We start from the raw sequence: 21351 nt of genomic DNA on the forward strand, positions 1-21351 counted from the left end.
GATTATTAATCTACTTAGATGCAATTTTTAAAATTCTGTATATATTTTGAAAATGCTAAAACATCAAAGTTAAAAGCCAAACAGCAATATGAAGAAATAATATTTGACAATTTATGAGGGACAAATTTCCATAACAGAAAAAGAACTTTTACAAGTCAATAGGAAATCAAATTGCTAAAGAGAAAAATAGGCAAAGAATAATAAAATAGCTTTAGAGCTTGAAGTATTTCCTTATACTTAAAATACTAATTTTATAATAGCTTCAAATTCTCCTTCTCATAATTTTGGCCCTGATATTTGTTCATTAACTATTCTCCAAATTTCTTAATTTCATACACCTCTACAGTCCTAAAGAAATTTTAAGAGCAAAATGATCTTTTACAGAAATCACAAAACTAGGAAAATAAAACAGTAATGAGACTAAAAGGGGAAATAATTGTTTGTGTGTGTATACCACAGAAACAAATATGGGCAAATACACAATATAACAACTTCTAAGGTACAGGATTTTCACATACTCCTACCAGTATCCAAAAGTATATTAAATATAGACAGTCCAACAAATGACTGTACTCAGTCACAGATTTATACACTTAAAAATAGTTAATGGTAAATTTTGTGTTACATGTATCTTACCACAAGAAACAACTTTAAAACAAATCTCTCAAAATATCTTATAGCTAGAAAGCATACTGCCAAAATTCACATCCATGCCATTTCAGCATATTGTGCTATGTTTACATTGACTACCTGCACACCTGATGCCATAGTTAAGTTTTCTCACCCAAAACTTTGTTTTAAAATTAGGACTCACCTTATATTCTGCTAAGTAATGCATTTTAAACACACAATTAGTGGAAGGATGAGATAAAGGAGGTTATTCACTTCTAATGAGACAGAATTTTTTTAGTTTTAGTAGGAAGAAAAATCAAGATGAGACAAAAGAAAGCAAAGTGAGTGAATGAGTGAGTATGTGTATGTGTGTATACAGGTAAACTTATAACTATGTATAGGGTACGTGTGTGTCTATTTTAATCCCAAGATGGGTAATAATACAAAATAAGGTTTTCCTAGACTCTTAAAACGCAATTTTGCCTCTTTTACAACCACAGTCACATATCTGGAAAAAGGTACAAGGAACAAGCAGTCTCCTCTACATTTGGAAGTATTCCAACTTTACATATAATTCCCACTAATGAAAATGAAGAGAAGATTTCAAAAGTCTTAGATAAGAGTAAAATGTGACCACTACTGTTGGCTATAGTTCTTTCTGGATCAGGAACCCCAGAAAATTGAGGAATGCAACAGATCTAGCAATAGCCAGAAAAACAAGGTAGAAAAGTTCCACTTTCACTCATTAAAAATTATTATAAAATATTCTAAAGACCAGAAACAAAATCAAATAATGGTCCTCAAACAAAGGGACTATCATATTTCAGAGAAATAATTTATCTTAAGCAGAGATGGCTAAAGAATATGGGTCATTCCAGATGCTTGCAAAATGACACATGAATATCCAAAACTGAAAAACTATAGGTATCCGTCAAGATCAGCTAATTCTGCCATGCTTATTTCTCTCCTAAAAGTCTGTTGTGGTTTGTTGTTGTTTTTTTGATTTTGGGGTTTTTTTCAGGGAGGGAAAGGAGCAACACAATATAATGAAGAAAATTTCATGAATTTTTCAATTTTTTATAAATTGCTAGAACTATATCAACGTACATACGTGCACAAATATGCATACATATTTAGGATTAAAAAGACAAAATTATGTATAATTTATTTGCTAAACCAATTTTGGAAAGCACTTAATTTTTTATTTTTAAATATTATTCAGCAGTAAAAGCATTTACAATACAAATTTATAACAGTAGTCTAGGACTCAAATGATTTACTGAATGAACAGCTTTTTCAAGTTTTCTTATCTTTCTGAATATAGCCTCTTCCAAAGGTAAAATTCTGTTCCAAGCTTAGTAAAATACACAATTAATATTAAATACATATAAAATTATAATGTTAGTTACTAAAGAGAATCTATCAATTAAGAAAATTATCTTATCACCATATCTCCCATCCAAAATTAATTCAAGTTATGTACTTTGTACTTTAAAATGCTTACCTTCACACCATGACCAACATCATCGAGAACTGTGTAGTCAATAGGTTTTCGAATATATCTTACAGGGCGCTCCATATTTGCAGGTGCTATTATTTTGTGAGTTCTTGATGTATTCTTATTTGTGGTCAAAATACCGATCTCTCTTCGAGCCACTTTCTCTTTATGAATATCCACAGTCTGTATTTTAAATTTGAACAAAGCAAGAAAGTGTTATTTGGAGTAAATAACATTCATGAGAGTCCATCTATATTGGGCCAAATATAGGTTGGACCATGGGACTGACTGTATCACATGTCTATTTTCTATCTTTACTATCTTTATCTTCAAAATTAAACAAATAAATTTCCTCAAGTCTCAAAGCAAGGTATACTTACAGGTGATTAAAACACCAATTTAATAAATTTGACACTAAAACAACTTGTCAGAAAAGCAATGTCTTAAGGAGTTCTGCACTGAGTATCTTACACTTTACCACTTTACATAGCATGGATGCAGATCAGAAAAAGAAATCACTAATTATAACACAACGAAGGTAAGCACTATAGTGACATATGCACAGATTACTAGAAATTACAGAAAAGTGTTCAGAGCAAGATACTTAATTAGAGTGAAAAGAATTCACTTAGTCTTTACATGATAAATATATTTTATTAAACATATGAATAGGAGTAAGGGACAAACATGGAAATTATTAAAACGCAGAAGGACCGAACACAGACAAAAACATGAGAGGAAAAAATAAAAGGCAAAGGTTATAAACTATTAACAAGAAGCCTTCTACTTACTTAGTACAGACTACTTACTAATGGCCTATGAGGTTTTTTTAAAAAAATATATTTTGGGGGAGCTAGAAATGTAACTCATTAAAAAATATTTGGGGGGGGGGGGTCTGGGAATATAGCTAAACGGTAGAATACTTGCCTAGTACATGCAAGGGCCTGGGTTCCATCCCCTGTACCATAAAGTAATAATAACAACAATAATAAAATTTTACGTATTTTTATTTAGTTATTTTATGTATTTTTATTTAGTTGTGAACATTTAAAAACTGGATAACAGAGTGATTCCAAGAAATAATCATTCAACTGCTTAACAATTTAAACACTGTCCTAACAATACTGGGATACTGATGACAAATTTAAATTAACATGATCATATCTCCATTTTAAAAGATCCCTCTGGGGCTGGGATTGTGGCTCAGTGGTAGAGCGCTCACCTAGCACGTGCGAAGCCCTGGGTTCGATCCTTAGCACCACATAAAAATAAATAAATAAAATAAAGATATTGTGTCCAACTACAACTAAAAAATAAATATTTTTTTTAAAAAAAAGATCCCTCTGACACAAATGTTGAGGATAGAAAGAATAAGACAATCGACAGTATAAGACCAGTTGATAGGCAACTATCGTTGACTAAAAGACCAGTTAGGAGGTAACTATAGTTGATTAGATGAGAAAATGCTAGAATTCTGAACTGAATTAAAGCAGGAAAAGAGGAAAGAAAAGATACTGTCAGGAGAAAGAAAGCTTAATGTTATGCCTATAACAGATCCATTATGATTCTATTTCCTAGCCAGGTACCCTGACGCATGCCTGCAATCCCAGCAGCTTGGAAGGCTAAGGCAGGAGGATGCTGACTTCAAAGCCAGCCTCAGCAACAGCTTGGCATTAAGCAACTCAGTGAGCTCGAGGATGTAGCTCAGTGGTCAAGTGCCTCTGAGTTCAATCCCTGGTACCAAAAAAGAAAATAGAAAAAAAAAAAGATTCTGTCTTATTTCACCAGAATTTTTAAATTGGTTGGGAAAGAACCTATAATCAAAAATGCTAGCCCAACTCCAAAATAATTCCATACATTGTAAGAAGATGTACTACCTCCCTGTGTTCTGGTTGATTACACATAGAACATATAACAAACAGTGTCTTAGAAAGCAAAAGGCAAGTTTGTTTACTGTCCAATATAATAAAGATAATATAGGCATTCAAGGCAATGGTAACAGTGGCCCCTTGGGCTAGGAATGTGGCTCAGTAGTAGAGCACCTGCCTAGCATGCTCAAGACCCTAGCGTCAACCCCAGCTCTGTGTGTGTGTGTGTGTGTGTGTGTGCGCGCGCGCACACACACACACACACAGCGTGGCCCCTTACACTGGGAGTCCTTTTCCTGTAGTGCATCCAAATTTGTGTGCAAGCATCACCTGTCTCTCTTTGACATATCCTGCAGAAACTGGGGCTTTACAAATGCTGACTCCTTGGCTACTGCAATTGCCATGAGTATTGATGTCCTTTGTCTCTGATTCAGGAGTCCCATGTCTTCCAGCAGAATCCATAGAACTGTGGAAGCTATTAGCTTACAAGGGTAAAATCTCATCGACTTTTCACAATTTTTTCTGGCAATGAAGATGGAATATTAACAAAGTTTTTCTAGCAATAGAAGTAAGGCCAGTTAACGTGAACTGAGAAAAGTCCATGAGAATGTAAGTGAATGGTCCTTTACTTTGCTGTTAATGAAGCTGAACTGAAGAGATATTTCAGGCTGAGTATCAAAAGTAGGTAGATTCAAAGACAAGGCCTAATAATGTACTGGTTATTGCCAACTATCCTCCAGATGGAAGAGCTTCCTCTGACCAGGCTGACAGCCTCAGGAGGTCTGTCCCATGAACAAGAACTAATATCTGTCTGGTGAGGGGAGAAAACATAAGGTTCTGTCCTTTTCAGACAACTGTTAGAGATGAGTATCTGCACTGAGTGTGTAAAGGAGGAAAATTTGCAGCTTCTGTGAACAGAACCAATCAAATCTTTGGCTAACATGCTTGGAAGACAAAGAGTAAGGCATATAATGCTTATTTTCCTTAAGGCTAGTCTCTGGGCTGAGGACTTTAAGATCCCTCCCAGCCCACTGCCAAAAAGAACACAAATCACCCTGAAGGGAGAATTTTGTGACCTTTATACAGACTTTAAAAAAAAAAAAAAAGGACAATTAAAAGTGAAGTCCACCAAAAATAACATCTGTAAAAATAACAAGTTCCAATTAGAACCAGTCCAAGTGGACCAAGGTGAATGAGAATGTCTTAGATCTGTAGCCTATCATTTTAATCTTATTATAATAGCAAAATTCCCCCCACCTCATGGGGTTCACTTTGGGTACCCTGGATAAAACAGTGTGCAGTAGGCATTTAAAAATCTGATGCAGGGGCTGGGGCTCAGTAGTAGAGCGCTTGCCTAGCATGTATGAGGCACTAGGTTAGATTCTCAACACCACATATAAATAAATAAAATAAAGGTATAAAAAACAATAACAATAAATTTTTTAAAAATCTGATGCAATCCTAAAGTCAGTCAAGAATTAAGAAATGATATCTGGGTAGGACTCTTGAAACTTTCCTAAGATCCCAACAGAACTAGGGAACAAAGAGGCACAATATAACCCTACTGTCAAAGGATCCACTGTTGAGAGCCACAGCCAAAGCGCCCCCCCTCCCCCACCAAACTTTCAGACTGCCAGCTGATGATTGGCTCCTCTGCGGTGATGCTCATTGGGCTGTTTCCCGCCCTTTCAGACCATGGAGCTGCTCATTGGGGTACTTTTTTTGGCTCTGCCCATGCAACCCAGCCAATCCGCCTCAAGAGCAGGAGGATTGGGGGGGGGGGGGGGAGTGGTTAGTGGGAAGCCCGTGGTGGCAGTTGGGCTCTGAGGGGTTTTCCTGAGGAGCTGTTTTGTTTGGCATGTGTGGTTCTGAAAATAAAGTTAGTTTCTTTTGACAAGTGGCTCCTGAATTGTGCCCAGCCAGACTGCGGCAATCCACCCTCTCTCCCTTAGGTGCATCTTTTCCTTTCCCCTTGCTTTTACTATGGTTCATGTCTTGTCTGAAATTTTCTCCTACAAGAAACCAAGAGCCTTCTTACTCTCTCACTCTCCCTCTCTCTCTTACTCTCCCCTCTCCCCCCCCCCGTCTCCTCTCTCTCTCCCCCTCTCTTTTCTCTCTCTCCCCCTCTCTTTTCTCTCTCTCTCTCCCCCCCTCCCCTTCTCTTCTGTGACTGTCCTGCTAATAAAATCTTGGACAGGTAAAAAAGAAAAAAAAAAAAAAAGAAAGAAAGAAAGAAAGAAACTAAGAGCCAAGAAACACAACAAAAACCTCAGATTCCCAGGACCCCTGCCAGTTAACAAAAAGATTACCATTTGGAGTAAGTAAACTCAAACCCATGACCAACAAGATGAGAAAGGCCCAGGGTAGTCTCATTATATGGAAATGGCATATTCAAGAATGCAATCAACCTAACCCTACAGTATCTCAGCTCTACATGAAAAAGTAACTGGTACCCCCCTTTCTGGAAAACTTATTCTATGCTGCCACATAAAACAAAGCTTCTGGTTCAATTAGGCCTTTGATTCAGAGGTTCCTTAAATGCTTGGGCCAAGGTCACTGATGATTCAACTATGTTAAAACCCTATGTGCCCAGTGGACTTCTGTATTGTTCAACCTTGGTGCCAACCATGCAGAACTCAAAATGTGTGAGGCTGCTTGATTCGGCAGGCAAAACTCAAAGATGTTCTCTTTTCTGGCCAATATTTCCTTTGAAAATATTGTTTTATTCTTACTGACCCCTTGACTGTTACCAATGGACAAGCTATTTGGTCTGCTACTTGGAAAACTATAAAAGATTACCCATAAAATATGAAGATCAACTTAGTTGTAGATTGAACCATAAGGGTCACTAATATAATACTCATAGTAAAGGACCCATTGACTCATAACACCAACTGGTATCAAGCTACCAGATTTAAGTCTGCATGTCCATAATGTCACCACTGATTGCTGCCAATTGATCACCATACCAAAGCAATGACACATCATCATAGACACATTTCATAGAGTAGAAAACAGTGTAAAAGACTATATTCCTGATACTGGAACTAATCTCAGACTTGTGAATCTCAGAAAATGAGTCATTTTATATAGTACTGACAGATTGCCTAAATAAGACCTCTGACATTTCTCTTTTGGCTATCAGTGGTGCCTCACTGTTGGTGACATTTGCAGGGTCTGATAATGCTATCCCAACCCAATCAGCTGTCTCTAGCCATGACAATGTAACACTTGACTGTGTCATGATTTTTATTTTTTATGTCATTCATTATCTGATAATGGCATGCTTATTCGGGGGGTGGGGGGGTGGAGAGATACCAGGGATTGAACTCAGGGGCATAACAAGGATTGAACTCAGGGGCACTCGACCACTGAGCCACATTCCTAGACCTATTTGGTATCTTATATAGAGACAGGGTCTCACTGAGTTGTTTAGCACCAAGCTGTTGCAGAGGCTGGCTTTGAACTATCGATCCTCCTGCCTCAGGCCTCTAAAGCCACTGGGAGCCACTGGGATTTACAGGCATGCATGCGTAACCATGCACAGTATGGTGTGCTTTTAATCACAAGAGTTACTCAACAGGGCTGGGGACGTGGCTCAAGCGGTAGTGTGCTCTCCTGGCATGCGTGCAGACCGGGTTTGATCCTCAGCACCACAAACAAACAAAGATGTTGTGTCCGCCAAAAACTAAAAAATAAATAATAAAAAATTCTCTCTCTCTCTCTTTAAAAAAAAAAAAAGAGTTACTCAACAATGGGCTGTTACTCAACAGTTATCTGATACCTTCCATATTTTCTACCAGCCACAAGCATCTTCCTTTCTTTTTTCTTTTTTTTTTGGAGTGGTGCTGGGGACTGAACCCAGGGCCTTAAGCATGTAAGGCAACCACTCTACCAACAGAGCTATATCCCCAGCCTCCACAAGCATCTTATATTGCTAAGCAATAAAACAGCCTCCTCAAAAATAAAGTTAAAAAAAAAAACTCACCACCAACAACAAAAGAAATAAAAACCCAAAGAAAAAGTGGGCAAAAGAGGGCTGGGTGTGGCTCAAGGGTAGAGTACATGCTTGGCATGCACAAAGCACTGGGTTGAATTCCCAGGAACACAATGGGGGCAAGGGTAGACACTTAAATAGACATCTCTTCTAAAAAAATAATGGGAAAGATAATGGCCATTTAGTTAAGATAATGGCCATTTGGTTAAGTACACTGCTCATCAAGTCTCCCTATGGTGACCCGTGTGGGCCAAAGTAAAAGACAGAAGAGGGTCTCCATAAATTTAATAAAAATGTCCTGTCCCTCTTATACCTGACTGCTCCAGGAAAAAAAAAAAGTATGGGTATGTCCATAATGACTGAAGAAAAAGATAAAGTTAGCTACTGGAATGAGATACCAATGATATCTGTGGCAGTAGAAGGAATATGTCAACCCTGGCACCTGTTGGAGAACCATGTTAGCTTTTAGGAGATAAAGAAAAAGAAGGGATATTTGTGAATTCTGTCTTTCAGAATCACTACTGGAGTTGTCTTCACAAAGGAAAATTTCCTGATACAGCTCCCACAAACTGTGTAAACATTCTAAATTTAACTGCAGGTCCAACATACACCTGGTCGAACATGCTCTGATCACCATTCTCTTTAATCTCATAGCAGAGGTTGGAAGCAGCAGCAGATAGTCCAAGATCCTTTGTCTCTCACATAAAACACCTGTCAAGACCTCTATCCCCATTCCTATAGCTATCATTCAGACATTCCAAGGGGCAGATGAATACCACCTGGCTATTAGCACAGATAAATGGGACAGATTGGATAGACTGGACCAATTGCTTTCAGGTACTGAGAAGCCTAAGGCTAAAAGCCACAGATTGGATAGACTGGACCAATTGCTTTCAGGTACTGAGAAGCCTAAGGCTAAAAGCCACAGCGGAGAAACTGTCATCCTGAAACTCTTGACTTAAGTAGTGTGTGTGTGGGGGGGGGGGGGGCATTGATCTGGACGACTACACACAATTGTAAACAACACATTCTTTATAGAAGTAAAAGCCTCATGAGGAATATGTAGCCTTGAGAGTACTTTTTGTGTAGAAGTCAAGAACTTGCCTTCTTCCAAAAATGTGGTGACTTGCAACTTAGAAGTAGTCACAGTTGACCTTCAAGTGTTTAAGGAAGTACCAAAAAGAGGATAATGTAATTCACAGACAACTGTGGTCTCTCCAAAATTAGGCTATTCTTGATTGGAAGGGAGGCTCCTACTAGAAAAACTGATGAGTTAATTATCTTTAAACACAAGAAATCAGTTTCCTTCTGTTTTTAACACTTTAATCCTAAATCACTATCCTCTTTCAACTTGGCTACTACAATATTCTTCTAACTGGTCCACTTGAATCCAATATGGCCTTTTTCCAATCAGCTCTGTTATAATTATGTGATCTTTACCCCCACCTCCCAAAAGAAAAAGGCCAGAAAGAAAGCAAAATAAAAAGAAAGTTGTATCTCACTTGCCTAAATTCTATTGAAAAGCATTCCACATGATCCTCAGTCTTCAAGAGTAAAATAAATTAAAAATGGCTCAAGTTCTTTTCCTATATTTCTCAAACATCATGGAGTCCACAACTCTCCTTCTGAAAACATCTTTTTCTCATCCTTCTTACTTTCTTCAAGTACTTAAAGAAATATTCAGTACACTGTTTCAAATTGCTTGAAAAATTCTCCTATGGTTCCACTCCCTCCTCATTTTTCCAATTTTGAATCACAAAAGTCTAAATTATAGCCCATCCAGTAATGTACAACCTTCCATATGGCAGGGTAAGCAAATAACGTGCGTAGGAGGAGGAGAACAGGTCTGGAACATTTGTATAACAACAGCATACATATGTTCACCAAGTGACAGCTTTTACAGTAAAACTAATTCTTTCTCATATTTGAATTTCCTTAATTTCACACTTTTTTCTTTAGATAACAAAAGAAGCAGTTCGATGCAAAGAAAAATAGTTTTTAATCTTATTATACTAGAGATAAAATCAGTAACCCTAGTTGAAAGAAATTAGAAGGCTCAAGGTGAGCACCCTAGAGAAGTCTGTAGATCCACTGGGTTTGTTGTTGTTGTTGTTGTTTGTTTGTTTTGGTTTGGTTTGGTTATGAACCTAGAGCCTTGCACATGTTTATCAAGTGCTCTCTACACCAGCCTAACCCACTGTTTTTTAAAAAAGCATGTAAACCAGGCATGGTGACAAATGCCTGTAATCCCAGCGAGAGGAAGCTGAGACTGCAAGTTCAAAGCCAGCCTCAGCAACCTAGTAAGGCTCCAAGCAACTTAGTTAGACCCTGTCAGAAAACTGGGGGGGAGAGAGGGATGTAATGTGGCTCAGTGATTAAGTGACCCAGGGTTCAGTCCCTGGCAGCAATAAAAAATTCAAAATAACATGTAAGCTTGAAATCATAAAACCTGAGACTAAATACTGGCTCTTTCACTTATTATAAAATTTTATACAAGTTTTAATTTATTAAGACTTCATTTTGCTAGGGCTGGAAATACAGCTCAGTTGTACGGTATTTGCCCTTGTCCTTGGTTTGATCTCCAGCACAAAAGAAAGGAAGAGAAAAAGCGAAAAGGAGAAAAATTAATTCCTGGAGCAGCATCCACAGACTCCACTAATGAAATGTCATTTTAGCCAGCTACATTTGGCAGGTTAAGGAAGCAGATCAGGGAAAAGAGGAAAATTCAAGCACAGCTAACAGCATAAGCAAAGAGGCAGGAAAATATGAAGATAACAAAGAATGAATAAAAATAAGCTGGGCATCTGTTCTTTAAGTTTTAATAAAGTTAATGATAAGATTGTAGAAATTATGAAACAAAACTTGATATTTTAACTGATACAAAAAACAAAATTGTTTTCACAGAGTTTCATATTTCCATACATGTATATAACTGGGAAAAAATCCTTTCTTCAAGTTTTTTAAAATGTACAATACACTTTTTTATCCACACGCTACTGTTCAATAACACTCTAGAACTTGTTGCTCCTACCTAACTGTAACTTAGTACTCATTGATCAACTGCCAATTTTTTTTTAAAGGGTCAAGCAGGACCTTTATAAATATGAGATAACTAGAAATTGAATAAATAAAATAAATTGTGTAATGAAGTTCTAATGGAGTGAGAAAATATTCCAAAAGCAATTCAATTTAGATAAGAAAACATTATGTTCTAAAACAAATGTGGATATAAAATGAATAGATGACTTTCAAATTATATTTTAAGATTTGGTTATTAAAAACTACTACCTAGAGAGATGTTGTTTTAATTGTGTTCTCTTTGCCTTGTCCTTTTGTTGGGGAAAAAACAAGATGCTTCTTTTAAAGGTCTTCCAGAAAAAACTTCCTATTTACCAAAAGATGGAAAGGCAGGCAGGAAAGAAGTACAGCACAACAACACTACTTAATGTTTCACATATTTTCTACAATATTATATTAGGATGCCTACTATCCTCAACAACTGTCACTGTCACTATAGGTAAAGAACCCTAAATATAAATAAAACACAATAAATTTTGCCAAGGGAAAAAAAAACTACAGGAAAAAAATTAAAATACTTTTGCCTTGAATAGAAAAAGAAGAGTAGAAAAAGCATAAAAGAATCCTGAATAAGCTACACAGAGAAAGCCTTCAGCCAACAAAAAGACAAGCTTTGTTAACTGCTTATTTGGACCAGACTCTAGAAATGGCCCCATGCCCAAAATTCTGTTATAGAGCTTTGTTCGATGAGCTCAAAACAAGGTCCCAATCAACTCTGAAGTTAACTTGATTCAGAATGACCTATATACATATACTATAAAATAGATTTGTTTAGAAGAGTTGCAAATCAGACTGGTGGGAAAGCATACTATAAAACACTTGAATCAGAATTGTTTTGAAATATTTTATTCTTAGAAAAACAAGATCTGACACTTTGGCCCATGCTAATTTTTCAGTATTGATCAATAACATTTTCTGCCTCCTGCCCACCTTTTTTTTTTTTTTTGGGTATGGGGAATTGAACTCAGGGGGACTCCACCCCTGAGCCACATTCCCAGCCCTATTTTGTATTTTATTTAGAGACAGGGTCTCACTGAGTTGTGTAGTGCCTTGCCAATGCCGAGATTCTCCTGCCTCAGCCTCCTGAGCCATTGGGCTCCCCACCTATTTAAGAACATAAATAAGATAAAGTATAGAACACTTGCATGGTAAATACCCCTTTTTTGCAGTGCTAGGGATCAAAGCCAGGCCCTTGAACATGCTAGGCACTCTACCAGTGATATATTCCTCTAATCCAATGATAACCATTTTATTAATATTTTTATTAGTTACACATGGACACAATATCTTTATTTTGTTTACTTATTTTTATGTGGTGCTAAGGATCGAACCTAGTGCCTCACATGTGTATGGAAAGCTCTCTGCCACTGAGCCACAACTCCAGCCCCAATGATAACCATTTTTTTTATTCAAACTAGGATATAAGCTAAATACAAACTTTTAAGACAACATTAAATCAGTTTATCTTCTAAAAATAAGGTCATAAATTTGTAGTTATTTCTCATCCTATTACTTTATCTAATAGTTAACTCTGTGTACGTGTGTGTTACTAGGGATGAGGCACTCTACCTCTGAGATACATCCCAGCCCTGTTATTTGTTATTTTGACACAGGGTCCCACTAAGTTGTTACAGCTGGCTTCAAACTTGGAACCCAGTCTCAGCCTCCAGAGTTGCTGAGATTACAGGTGAGAGCCACCACACTGTGCAAAAATTAACTTTTATTTTAATATTTCATGAATGTTTCTCTCTTCTTAAAAATGTAATTCATTTTAACTTCTCTAGAAATATCAGGCATATACTCTAACAACTAAATGAATAGGCTCAAGAACCAAATAGCACAGATTTAAAAGTTGTTAGCCATCTATCTTGGGGGAGGGGGGCAGTTTCTTCACCATACAGATGAGATTTTTTTAATATTTATTTTTTAGTTATAGGTGAACACAATATCTTTATTTTGTTTCTATGTGGTGCTGAGAATCAAACCCAGTGCCTCACGCATGCCAGGCAAGCGCGTTGAGCCACATCCCCAGGCCCAGATGAGATTTTAAAACAAACAAAAAGTCCTTTTCTTTCCATTCTGTCCTTTTTCCTTTCCTTCATTTCCTATTTCTTTTTTTTTCCCCTTTTCCTTTCTATTCTGGTCTTTTTTCCCCCTTCCTCTTCCCTTTCTTTTCCATATGTCCCTGTGAACTATGGCAGGAATTACGCTGTATCTCCACAGAAAAAAAGTGTGTTCCTCCAGGCAAGCTCAGGCCCAACTTCTATGGTGATGTGAAAAGTGTCCTTGGGCTCTGAAGACTAAGAGATGATGTAGCCCCAGCTCTGGTCCTGTCACTGTGAGACTCAGCACCTCACCTGCACAAAGGAGGCTAGTGATATATAGTATTGGACCCTCTATGATGCTAGGCAGAGGAGAAAGCTGCAGTTCCTAGTCAGCCACATGATCACCTACACACACCAGCAGACTCTGCTGCTAAGCTGTGATGCTCAGAGGTGAGGGCCACTGTGAGGGGGCCTAGGGAACCTTTGATCCATGTCCTGAGGGGGTCTGACCACAGAAAGAGGGAGGAAAGAACAGCTAAGAGCCCTGCAGGGATGTCCCATTCTGGCAGGATCTCAGCTATGGGATGAGACAGAAAATTCTCAAAATTTACCCAGAACATCATCCTGGGGCAGAACAGAAGTAGATATTGAGGCCCAAAGAAATCAAGTAATTTGTAAGAATTCAAACCCAGACCACCCAATTCTAGGGTCTCACCCACTACCCTGCATCAAGGACTAGGTACCTATTCCAGTCCCACTGACTTCCCGAACCATGCTCTTTCCCACATCTGCCACATGGGGCTGGTGAGTAGACACAGGGCTCTGCCAGAGCTGACTGTCCACTCTTAGAAACAGGCTTAAACCTGCTCTGGCAATGGGAAGTCTGCTCAGAAGCAGAGGAAGAACCTCGGTCAAACCCTGCCCTCCCTCTACCTCCTGGACAAGCCATGTGCCCAGTTTCTTTCCTCAACAGGAGCATCTAGTATGTGTCAGACACTGTACTGGGAGCTGGAGAAACAGATGAAGAATTCAGACATGGCCCTGCTTTAACAGAGGAACAAACAACAAGATCCTTTCAGTTAGTGGCAGCTAATGACCCTGAATAAGTAAAACAGGGCTGGGATGGTGGGATGGTAAATTTGAGTGGGAAGGAACCAGCTCTAAAACTATCTTTTCAAGAGGGGTCCAGGCTATGGGGCAATAAAAATGGTGGCCTTGATGGGTGTGGCCCATGATGGAAGCATGTGAGCCAGAGGGAAGAGAGAGGTGAGGCTGTGAAGAAAGGTCACAATGGGGTCTGCTAGTTCTCACCATCCTGCCCTGGGCAGAGGTCCTTCCTATCAGAGAACAGACTCCCAGAGTCAATAAACCAGAGGGTTCCTCCTACAATGATGGGTTCAGACTTCCCCAAGTTCATCAGTGACTACAGAGACAGGGATTGAAACCAGGGTCTCCAGGCTCCCAGCTTACCACCCTTAATTCTACCACACCTTCCTTAACTCTCAAACCACCCGTATCTCCAGGTAGTTTTCTTGTAAAAAACCAGGGAGCCATCTACAGGGAAACCCTGGAGGACTTCAGCTCAGAACAGATAAGATGAAGTTGTCAGTCCCTCTTCTCTACCCTTTAGTCAACTGGACAATGCTGAGTAAAAACTCAGCTTTCCCATTTATGAAATGGGAGCCACCAGCAGGACACTGCCAAGTTGCCCTAAAGATAAAATAAAGCCTCTTCATAAAGTACCACAGAAGGTGCTTGATAAAGAATAGTCAATGTTATCACTAAGATGAAAATTAGCTAATGCCCTCTGTGTTCCAGCTCCATAATGATCCTGGGAGGTTATGAATGAATATCCAAGCCTGTCCAAAAGATTTTACTCCACCATCCTGTGAAGCTGTTGGAAATGGTTTGCTCTGGAATATTATCCAGCTGTATTTATGATATATTTGTGGGAACTACAAAGTGCATTATATTTTTTACTTTTACCATTTAAAGTCAATGGATTAGAGAATGAGAAATCTGTAGTGACACAAGCTGAAATATATGATTATTTGGAAAATAAAAAGCAAACAAAAACCAATATCAATCTCACACCAGTATTTTAAGGATTATGAGTTAATATAAGGGATTTGCAACAATGTCTCTATGTAGAAAGAACTCAATAAATGTTAGCTTCTATTATTATTATTCTGTTCCTCAATCCATATTCAAGTACTTACCTGAGATTACTTGGTATGAAACCATTAAAAGCTTATAGCCAATAATAAATAAAACTAGTAGCAATTTTAGAAATTAGAAAATATTAAGTTGCCCCACTTACATTATAAACACAGCAGGTATTATCAAAAAAAGAAGAATCAAATCCAACACTGAAAGGATTTGGATTATACTCAATAGTAGTCCACTCTGAGCCTTCTTAGTTCTTTCTTCATCACAGGACTATTTCTCCTTTTATAATTCTTTGAAATAATGACCGCAATTAGGAATATTTATACTGAGGATATTTTTTTAAATATTTATTTTTTAGTTTTCGGTGGACATAACATCTTTGTTTGTATGTGGTGCTGAGGATTGAACCCAGGCCGCACGCATGCCAGGTGAGCATGCTACCGCTTGAGCCACATCCCCAGCCCCTGTACTGAGGATATTTAAAAAGCACAAATACGAACATGAGAATTGATTACACACTGATGTCTCTCCTTCCTGAGACTTTCATATATTTTATATATACCTTTTCAGAAGAATAAGGGAAATAATCTGTGGGAAGCCATTTCTGACACGTGATTGGGTGGCTCCCGTTAAGGGTCTGAGGCGCTCTGGCTGTGTCGGAGCTTTCCCGGCCCTTTCCTGATGAGAGAGCCCATCCGTGTGGGGGTGTGCCTGACCACTGACCCCGGGGACCCAATCACTGACCCTGACCTTGGAGTGCAGCCCCCCCTCAACCTTCATTGGATGGAATTCTCCCCTGAATCTCTTGTTCCCCAATAAAAGGCTACTCCCAGGCGTGTTCAATCTCTCTCTCTCCTGCTAGCCCTGAGTAATCCTCGCTGCCCTGCTGGGCGGTTAGAGGAGGGAACCAGAGAGGGGAGCCGTCTCGGACCTAGCAATATAAACAAGGTAACTGAGTCTGTGTGTTTTATTTCGATCTCATCTAGCTAACTTTATGCCTAGAACCTCATTAATGAAACCATTGCGCAGGCCGCATGGTGGAATAATCAATGGACAAGAATTTTCAATAAATCTTTGGATATGAGAAAGCAAATGGAGACAAGACTGTAGTAACTAATCAGAACAAAATATATATATATATAGCACCTTAAACACCTATATGTCACAAAGCAATTAACCCTAAAAGAAAAAAAAAAAAGCCCTGACAGACTCAAACTTCAAAAGTACTAGGTTCTACAGATTATAAAATTGAGAAAAAGTTAAAACCACAATGAGAAGCCAGGTGCAGTGGGGCACGCCTGTAATCCCAGCAACTCAGGAGGCTGAAGCAGTACAGTGGCAAGTTAGAGGGCAGCCTCAGCAACTTAGTGAGACCCTTTCTCAAAATAAAAATAATCAGGGCTGGGGATATAGCTCAGTGGTTTAGTGCTTCCCCAGCATGTATGAGGACCTGGGCTCAATCCCTAGCATCAAAAATAAATAAATAAATAAATAGCCACAATGGCATACCATTTCATACTAACTAGGATGACTATAATAATAAAAATTTTAAAAAAGATAAAACACAGCTGGGCACACTGGCACACACCTGTACTCCCAGTGGCTTGGCAGACTAAGGCAGGAAGATCCCAAGTTCCAGACCAGCCTCAGCAATTTGGCAAGGGCCTAATCAACTTAGTGAGACCCTACCTTAAAACAAAAAATAAAAAGGACTGGGTATGTAGCTGGGTGGCAAAGTACCTCTGGGTTCAATCTCCAGTACCAAAAAAGGAAAATAAGAATAGAGAAAAACTGTAACCTTCATATATTGCTCTGCAGGAATGTAAAATGGTATACAGAGGCATTTTGGGAAAGAGCTGGTAGTTTCCTCACAAAGTTATCCTATGACCCATCAATCCCTTGTCTAGGTATACAACCAATATAACTAAAAACAAAAATTTGTCCACATCTGTTCATAACAGTATTCATAACAGCCAAAAAACAGAAACAATCCAAATGTCTACTGAAGAATAGATAAATAAAATGTGGTCTACCAATATAACAAAATACTATTTGGCAATAAAAAGAAATGAGGTAATAATTTTTAACATAAATGGCCCATGAGAACATTAAACTAAATAAACATAAGTCATCACAAAGGACCATATAGTATAGATCCCATTTATATGAAACATCCACAACAGGCAAATTATAAAAAAAAAAAAAGTAGATTAACAGTTTCATAGGGTAAGTGAAGGAAATGCAGAGAATTGGGAGTGACAGCTAAGAGTACAGGGTATCTTTTGGGAAATATATATATATATATATATATATATATAGAGAGAGAGAGAGAGGGGGGGGGGAGAATATACTGAAAAATAATGAACTATATACTTTAAATGGATAAATTACATGATATGTTAATCAAATCTCCATAAAATTTTACTTTAAAAGTAAGGCATATGGTAGTAAAGTACTTGCCTAGCATGTGCAAGGCCCAGGAATCAATCCACAATGTGGAAAAGAAAGAGGAGGAGGGGGAGGGAAAGGAGGAGGAGGAGGAGGAGGAGGAGGAGGAGGAGGGAGGGAGGGAGAGGAGGAGAAGCAGCAAAAAAATTGAGTATCTGAACACAGTCCATCTTAGTCTGTACCATGTTCACAGAATGCTAGCACTCCCTCATAAATGTGACTTTCATGGAGGAAATTAAAAGATTTTCCACTGTAAAAATACAATATCTACATATAAACAATAAAATACTTCATTTGCAACAACATGGATGGGAATGGAGATCATTAATATGAAGTAAAATAAGGCAGGCACAGAAAGATAAATACCACATGATCTCATTCATACAAAGAATATAAAAAAATCATAGAAGTTGAGAGCAGAATTTTGATTACCAGAGGCTGAGAAGCAGGGAGCAGGGAATGGAGAGGTTGATCAATGGGTACTAAGTGACAGATAGGAGTTAGAAGTTCTGTTATGCTACTGCAGGGTGACTGTAGATAATGAAGATGTGTGGTATGTTTTAGAAAGTTAGGAAAAAAAATTCTGAATGTTTTCACCATAAAAATTATAAATGCTGAAGGAGATATGTTTACCCTGATTTCAACAATACATAATATGTATGTATTGAAACAACACACAGTACATGTTTATGGTTTTCTTTACCAGTTCAAATGATTTACATTTTTTTCAAAAGGAACCAGAAAAAAAACGAAATAGAAGTAACACAACAGACTAACATATACTGAAAACTGGAGGTGCCCCTGCTCACAGTCTCATCACCCTGATAGGTATTAAGTCTCTGACATACACTTAAAAAATTTCAACTTAAGCTTGTGTGTATTTTTTTTTTGCAGTACTGAGATTAAATCAAAGGGTGTTTTACTACAGAGTTATATCCCCAGTCCTTTTTGTTTATTTATATATGACAGCAGAATGCATTACAATTCTTATTACACATATAGAGCACAATTTTTCATATCTCTGGTTGTATACATAGTATATTAACACCAATTCGTGTCTTCATACATGTACTTTGGATAATAATGATCATCACATTCCACCATCATTTATAACGCCATGCTCCCTCTCTTCCCCTCCCATCCCTCTGCCCTATTTAGATAGAGTTTGTCTAATCATCCCATGCTCCCTCTCCCTATCCCACTATGAATCAGCCTCCTTATTCAAAGAAAACATATAGCATTTTGTTTTTGGGGATTGATTAACTTCACTTAGCATTATCTTCTCTAACTCCATCCATTTATCTGCAGATGACATGATTTTATTCTCTTTTATTGCTGAGTAATATTCCACTGTGTTTATATATGCCACATTTTTATCCATTCATCTACTGAAGGGCATCTAGGTTGGTTCCACAGTTTAGCTATTGTGAATTGTGTTGCCATAAACATTGATGTGGCTGTGTCCCTGCAGTATGCTGTTTTTAAGTCCTCTGGGTATAGACCGAGGAGAGGGATAGCTGGGTCAAATAGTGGTTCCATTCCCAATTTTCCAAGAAATCTCCATACTACTTTCCATATTGGCTGCACCATTTTGCAGTCCTACCAGCAGTGTATGTGTGTACCTTTTTCCCCACATCCTCACCAACACAATGTTGTTTGTCTTCATAATAGCTGCCATTCTGAATGGAGTGAGATGAAATCTTAGAGTGGTTTTATTTTGAGACAGGATCTCACCAAATTGCCCAGGCTAGCCTCGAATTTGCAATCCTCCTGTCTCAGCTTTAAAAAAGAAAAAGAACTTGGAAGAATAAAAACCAATCCAATAATAAAATAAGAATTCAGTTTATTTTTAAAAAATAAACCTAAGGACAAGAGAACTCTTGAAATTTAAAAAATGTAAAAATTAAACAACAGGCATGCTGGAATTGGGAAATTCGGAAAGTTTAAGAAGAATACTGAAATCTTAAACATCTAGAAAAAAATATAACAGAAGATAAATCATCAAAGAGAGAACATTCTATCCCAGAAATATCTCCACACTGAAAGAGCCCTCCAAGTATCAGCACAATATACTTTTTTGGGGGGGAGGGGAGGTGCTGGGGATTGAACCTAGGGCCTTGTGCATGGGAGGCAAGCACTCTACCAAATGAGCTATGTTCCCAGCCCCAGAACAATATACTTTTAAAAGACCAATACCAAGTTACATTCCTGATAAATTTCAAAACACAATAGCTAAACAAAGTACACATTTCAAAAATCTCCAGAGAGAAAAAAAACAAGCTCCATACAAAGGATCTGGAATCAGAAATACCAGACATCTCAGAGACAATACTGGAAGATAGAAGAAATGAACTTATTACCTTTAAAGATCCTAGGGAAAATAATTTTCAATATAAAACTAAGGATAATGAAACACAGTGATAACGGATTCTCAAACAAGACTGATTCAAATCATGCCATTTAAGAATAGCTGAACTGGGCTGGGGATGTGGCTCAAGCGGTAGCGCACTCGCCTGGCATGTGTGCGGCCCGGGTTCGATCCTCAGCACCACATACCAACAAAGATGTTGTGTCCACCGAGAACTAAAATAAATAAATAAATATTAAAAATTAAAAAAAAAAAAAGAATAGCTGAACAGACCAGGTATGGGGGTGCATGTCTGTAATTTCAGTGATTTAGGAAACTGAGGCAGGTTAAAGACCAACAGCCTCAGGAACTTAGTGAAACCTTACCTCAAAATAAAAATAAATAGAGTGGGGGAATAACTCAGTGATAGAGCAAGCCTGGGTTCAATCCCCAGTCCAACAACAACGAGGGAGGGAGGGAGGGAAGGAGGGAGGGAGGGAGGAAGGAAGGAAGGAAAAAACAAAGGTAACAAACTTCAAGTCTTATTAAACTCAAATACACTGGAATGTCCACTGAAGCAATATGGCATGCTGGGAACCTGAAAGCTTGCCCACTATAAAATACCTAAATAGGCTTGATTTTTTAAAAAGCTGTGATAGCATCTTTTTAAAATTCATAGTACAATGAAAAAAAGGAGAAAATCCTGGAAGAGTAGGAAAAAGGAAGAACTAAAACTCAGAGCAAAAAACAAGGGGCTTGGAGTTTTATGCCACATGGGGACAAAATAACAATACCTTTGGGCTTCCTGAGAGTGGAAAGTTAGAACTCATATATTAAAAGGGACTTGGCAGCCAGGCAAAGTGGCACACGCCTGTAATCCTAGCAGCTTGGGAGGCTGAGGCAGGAGGATCTCCAGTTCAAAGCCAGCCTCTGCAATAGGGAGGCACTAAGAAACTTGGTGAGACCGTGTCTCTAAATAAAATGCAACCTAGGGCTGGGGATGTGGCTCATTGTTTGAGTGCCCCTGAATTCAATCCCCAGTACCTGCCCCCCAAAAGGGACTTGGGCAGATATAATCAAGGATCTTGAGATGGGAGGATTATCCAGGATTACTGGGGTGGGCAAAATGAAAACACAAGGGTCTCTTAAAAGTAAAAGAGTAAGGCAGGAGAGTCAGTACTGATTAGAGTGATGTAATATGAAAAAGATTCAACTGGCCACTACTGACATGGAAATGGGGGAAGAGGCCATGAACCAAAAAATACAGGCCTCCAGAAACTTAAAAAAAA

The 21351-nt window shown here is 38.2% G+C and overlaps 1 protein-coding gene across 8 annotated transcripts in view; it reads right to left on the reverse strand.

Moving 5' to 3' along the window:
• Window positions 1-21351, reverse strand: part of ABI1 (abl interactor 1) — a 99874-nt gene that overhangs the window by 29014 nt on the left and 49509 nt on the right. For all 8 annotated transcript variants that reach the window (XM_081298589.1, XM_081298585.1, XM_081298588.1 and 5 more), the window contains exon 3: window positions 2117-2293. In XM_081298589.1, coding sequence (XP_081154715.1) covers window positions 2117-2293 — 177 coding nt within the window. The remainder of the gene's footprint in view (window positions 1-2116; window positions 2294-21351) is intronic.

The sequence above is a fragment of the Spermophilus citellus genome (assembly GCF_964194105.1).
Source record: "Spermophilus citellus genome assembly, chromosome: 6".
Taxonomy (NCBI): Eukaryota; Metazoa; Chordata; class Mammalia; order Rodentia; family Sciuridae; genus Spermophilus; species Spermophilus citellus.